Source organism: Octodon degus, unplaced genomic scaffold, assembly GCF_000260255.1.
Source record: "Octodon degus isolate 3935 unplaced genomic scaffold, OctDeg1.0 scaffold00532, whole genome shotgun sequence".
In the NCBI taxonomy this organism is placed as follows: domain Eukaryota; kingdom Metazoa; phylum Chordata; class Mammalia; order Rodentia; family Octodontidae; genus Octodon; species Octodon degus.
Genome location: NW_004525108.1, coordinates 44,690 through 50,321, shown reverse-complemented (window position 1 = coordinate 50,321; position 5,632 = coordinate 44,690). Strand labels below are relative to the sequence as shown.

Genomic DNA, 5,632 nt, shown 5'->3' with positions numbered 1-5,632 from the left:
GTAGGTTATATGGACTTTATCTTATCTGGCAGTCTCTTTCTGTATTACATAATTTGTATTTCCATAACTTTGAAAAGAATGGTTTCTTTTGCTTAATAGATCTTTATGGATTGAAATGTTCATGTCTGTGAATTTACTGAATAAGACTGTTTTAAACTGTCTTTTGGATGAAAGTTTGAAGAATAAGCAATATTGACTGCCAGTGTAATTATCTTGAAAGTTAAATTCCACAATGATATATTTTGAAGCTATGCAAAAAATATAAAATTGTAATTTACCCTTCCTTTTAAGGATTTTTTTTACATATCTCATAAAGTAGCTATGTATTGTGGTTAAGTAGAATGAGAATAACAGAGTACATGAGCTCTTTGGTTTATGGCCAGGTAGGTGTGTCTTAGTGGGATGCAAGGTGTGGGTGGGAATTCATGAAGAACTTATCTAATAGGTTCCACACATTGTAGACAAGCTATCAGACAATGATAGGCACACTGAGGAAACAACCATGAATATTATATATGTATTTCAGGTGCCAGGGAAGGTGTGTCCCCAACAACTTACACATTTTCCTCATTTGCTTGGTTGGATCATCTTGCAAGAGAGCTCTTGGCCATGTCTTTTTTTATACTTCAAAATTAGGAATTAAAATATAAATCTTGGAAAAGAAAACAAGCTTTACCTCTGTGCCGCACTTTGCAACTCACACAGTATATCTCACAGCTATAATTTGGAAGCTCACAGACACAGAGGAACGATCAGACCCATGGGGTAGTGAAGGATGTCACAGAGTCCCAAGGTGTTGGAAATGGAGAATCCACAGTTCATATACATAGTCCTGTGTCTTCCTGTTAAATACCCAATAACCAATGCCTTGTGAACGTTCTCTAGGTGATAGAGAATATTAGACATCTGAAGAGACAGCGTCATGGGGGAACGGAAAAGATCCACTAAAGCACTATTAGACTGAGGGAAGACGAAGTCAATAGTGACCACCGCATTTTTTACTATGAAATTCAGTCTATGACCTTGCACAATGCACTTTCTATCTTTATCTTTCAGTGGGTAATTCAGCATTTGAGAAGGTATTACTTCCCAAATGGATCACACCATGCCTCCCAGTAATGTTACTGAATTTGTTCTCTTGGGACTCACACAGAATCCACACTTGCAAAAAATACTCTTCGTTGTCTTTTTGTTCATTTTCTTCATCACTGTGCTGGCCAATTTGCTTGTGGTCATCACCATCTCACTAAGCCCCACCCTGTCTGCTCCCATGTACTTCTTTCTCACTTACTTGTCCCTCATTGATGCCTCCTACACCTCGGTCACAACCCCAAAAATGCTTATCGATCTGCTCTACCAGAGGAGGACCATTTCTTTGGGTGGGTGTCTGATGCAACTCTTTGTAGAGCACTTCCTGGGGGGCTCTGAGATCATCCTCCTCATTGTCATGGCCTATGACCGCTACGTGGCCATCTGCAAGCCCCTGCACTACATGACCATCATGAGGCAGGGCCTCTGTCGCCTCTTGGTGGGAGTGGCCTGGATGGGAGGGATTTTGCATGCCACAGTGCAAATTCTTTTCATGATCCACCTGCCCTTCTGTGGACCCAATGTCATCGACCACTTCATGTGTGACCTCTTTCCTTTGTTGAAACTGGCCTGCAGAGACACCTATCTGCTGGGAACGGTGGTGGCAGCCAACAGTGGAGCCATGTGCTTGCTCATTCTGTCCATGCTGCTTGTCTCTTACGCAGTCATCCTGAATTCCCTGAAATCCCATGGCTCTGAAGCACGGCACAAAGCTCTCTCCACCTGTGCCTCCCACTTCACTGTCGTCATTCTCTTTTTCGTACCTTGCATATTCACCTACATGCGTCCTGTGGCTACCTACCCTGTGGACAAGTTGGTAACTGTGTTCTTTGCAATCCTCACTCCCATGCTGAATCCTATAATTTACACAGTGAGAAACACAGAGGTGAAGAGTGCCCTGAGGATTTTGTTGAAGTGGAGAAGCACTTAGCTCATTCTCAAAGCCAGGAAAAGGATGAAGAACAAAAGAGGATAGCTACCTTTGTAGTGGTGCAACATAATCAATATGTTGTACATTTTATTGACATAGAGAAAAATAAAAAGGAAACAGCATCCCTTCCTAGTAACTGTGATTATTAAAGACTTAGTACTAGCTAGGTGTTTTTGATAGCATCCTTTGCCAGGTGTATTGCCCAGGCTTTGATCGACATGTGTATAGACTCAGGATATGAAATAGAAAGAACCGTGGATCTGCAGCTTGAAGATTCTGAAACATGCTGTACTCCAGAGTTTTCCTGCCACTTGACTAAATTCTTCCTACATATTTTACTTGGCCAAACTTGGCTTCTCCACAGAACCAGATCTCTGAACCCTTCAATGTTTTGCTTGACTGAGGCAAAATGGAAAAGAGGGTGGAATCCTTTGGAACAAAGAAACAATTTCTAACCTAAGAAAAAAACAATTACTAACCTGTCTGTAAATTGTTTTCTGGCACACACACACACACACACACACACACACACACACACACACAGGCTAAGAATTTTGAAATTCCTCTTATTATGTTATTTTCTTAAATATCCACATGTTCGCCTCAATTTTTCTTGAATGTAACAGCAAGGGTTTTCGTCCCTGATTAATTTTTGAGGTACATTTTGTAGAAATAAGAGTAACTTATACTTAATCTCACTAAATGAAATTTGCTAAGCTTGTAGAGCTATTACTTCTGAATGTGTGGTGCATGGATTTATGTTAAATTTTTATATTGTATTTACTACAGGGTTTCACTCTGCAGCTTGGACTTATAGTGATCCTCCTGTTTTCAGCCTGCCCAGCACTGGGATTACAGGCATGCACTATTACTCCCGGACTGGGTCACTGGTTCAGCATGCCAGGGGCAGGGATGGTGTGGCATGCTACTTGTGTTTGCCTAAGCAGGTGCTTAGTCCACTGGGCTATCTCATCAGACCTTAAATTGGTATTTTAACATCCAATGGAGGCACTTTAGTTAGATGATTTAGTTCACATATAAAAAGAGTTACTTTCAATATTGCTGTCTCCAATTTGCAAAGAAGCAAATTAAAACAAACAGAGATGACCTAACATGTTTTTGAGGTGCACATCTTAGAGTTTCAGCTACAAAATCTAAATCCAGGTCTTTGTTCCAACTTTCAGTTTTACTTTCATCACGTAAAACACAGTTCTTCCTATGTGTATGGCTATTGGCAAGTAATTTATACGTAGTCCTAAGATTCACTTTGTATCTAGAGAATGATATCGCCAAGTGTGCTGCATGTTTTTTCTCATATACTAGGGTGTTTCAGCAGGCATGTTCTGTGTAAACAGAACACATCAGTTCTTTTATTCTGCTACATTCCACTGTATGCCTCTTTGCTGACTGCACACTCTGAATTTACATTTCTCACAAAATGTGCCTTTCACAAGCTCACTATTATTTGGACCTATTTCTCCCACAATTAAGCATATTTTAGTGCTTGATCCTGGAATACCTGTCTTTTAGGAGTGAGTGTATGTTCTGGGTTACGCATGGATGTCTCAAAGTCAGACATCCCTTTGAAACAAAACAACCTTTTCCTACAAAGCCTAGTTTCAAAAGATTATAGAATCAAAGCATAAACTATGAAAATGATCAAGCTTGCAATTCTTGGTGAAAATTAAGCATTTCCAGAGAATGGGACTGTATGAGTTTTGATTCTTTTTGTGCAATGTTTGTTAGAAGGAAAGGGTGTGCCAGGAAGGATGGGAGAAAAATTGAGACAGTGTCATTTCTTCTAGAAGAAAAAGGATATGAGGAAATAAACTGAGGTCCCATGATGGTGTTATGGGGCACACCAACTACTCAGTGACTGCTAATGTTATTGACACAAGTGACAATTTATAGACAAACTTGGAAAAGTTAAGAACTTGAAAATAGGGATATCAGTAAGCCTGACTTTCTCAGTGGATGAATTCCTGTCTATTTGTAGATAATCTTAAGAAATTTGTTGTTTTGCATCTCTTCTTCATAACACCACTGAAACTCAATGCCATCTTATTATTTCTAGTGCTTAGAAAAGTAAATAACCTAGAAGAAAGTATGTAATTTTTCCCAAAAAATATAAAATTAAATAATTTGGTGTAAAAGGATATTGATTAACATGGATATTCTCATTTTTGTTATTACTCTTCAAAATAAAATAAAATTTAAAAAATGAAAATACTAGGCATGAGCAAAGTGAATGAGCAAGTAACGGTTGAGGCCTGCTATGGTGCACACAGATTGCTATATTCCTTCTATATTTTGACTTGCTTAGTGCAGCAATGGGCACAAATTTGATGAGTTTGTCATATTTGATGTGTTTGGCGTTTTATACAAAGAGAATGTAAATCTGAGTGCGGTGGTGTGTATCTGTCACCCCAGCATTCCTGTAGGTTGAGGAGGTTGGATCACAGATTTGAGCCCACTGTAGGCAAACTAGTGGCTTAGCAAGATTGTGTCTCAAAATAAATAAAGAGGACTGAGGCTCTAGCTCAGTGTAAAGGCCTCAGATTCAATCCCCAGCATGAAGAAGAAAAAGACAAGAAGGGGTAGGAGGAGGAGGAGAAGAAGAAAGCAAGTAAGGAGGGAAGGAAACAAGGAAGAAGGGAAGGAAAGAAGAAAGGAAGAAGAGAACAAAGAGATGGAAAGAAAGAAAGAAGAGAGACAATTAGATAAAAGAACAGGAGGAGGTAGAAGATGTGAATGGGAAGAGGGGAGAATCTCAGCGAGGTTGCAACCTAAGGTTCCAATTCTCCCTCCTGTTCCTTTGTTAAGCACTCTTTGCTTGCAGGATGCAGAACAGCATAGGACTGATCATGAGTCCCACTGGGAATCTCCTCTTGAGGCTGCTTCCCTTACTCCAATTTGCTGGGTAGAGGCACTCTCTTCCATTCAGGTTCTCCTCAGCCTCCATTTCCTGCATTATTCCCACTCTAATTTCCAGTCCTGGGATGGAAATGTCATCTGATTATCTCCGTCTGCATATGCACACACATCACAGAGAGTAGAATGTGATGGGACTTAAAAAAGAATAATTAATGATTAGGTGTCAGTAAAATCAACACATGGTTGGCAGAAAGCAAACTACTTCATCATAGAGATAATTTGATCCCTTTTCTGGGCATAAGGTTGGGCTCTTGAAATGTTAGCTGTTGTTTCTAATAGGAGTTAAATATTGCTCTCCCATAGTGTTAACAAATATATTTTTTGAAAATCAGCTTGCTGATTAGCTAAGTTTAAGAAGTTTTAACTTTATTTATGTCGTATAGTATGTCAGTGGACAATAGAAGGTCATGTTTGCATGGAATTTAGCTTCAATTAAGAAATCTATTAATGGGACCGGGGCAGGGGCTGAGGTGATGGCTCAGTAGAATAAGTGCTTCCCTGGCAAGTGCAAGGTCCTGAGTTTAATCACTGGTTCTGAAAAAAAACTATTAAATATAGCATCAATTATAAATAATAAGAGTGTAGGTAAAAATAAGTTTTAAAAGAATATTTAGTAAAAATGAATACACTGGTATATAACAGGTACACATATAAATAATTTGGTTGTCACAGAAATAA

General features: G+C 39.2%; 1 protein-coding gene across 2 annotated transcripts in view; it reads left to right on the top strand.

Moving 5' to 3' along the window:
* Window positions 1-1,093: 1,093 nt before the first annotated feature.
* LOC101563413 (olfactory receptor 4C46-like) overlaps window positions 1,094-5,632 on the top strand; it is a 5,378-nt gene continuing 839 nt past the window's right edge. Inside the window, exon 1 of one of the 2 annotated variants that reach the window (XM_012513380.1) lies at window positions 1,094-2,004. In XM_012513380.1, the coding sequence (XP_012368834.1) occupies window positions 1,094-2,004 (911 nt within the window). Of the gene's footprint in view, window positions 2,021-5,632 lie in introns of those variants that run through there. The other variant, XM_012513381.1, reaches the window with a different exon arrangement.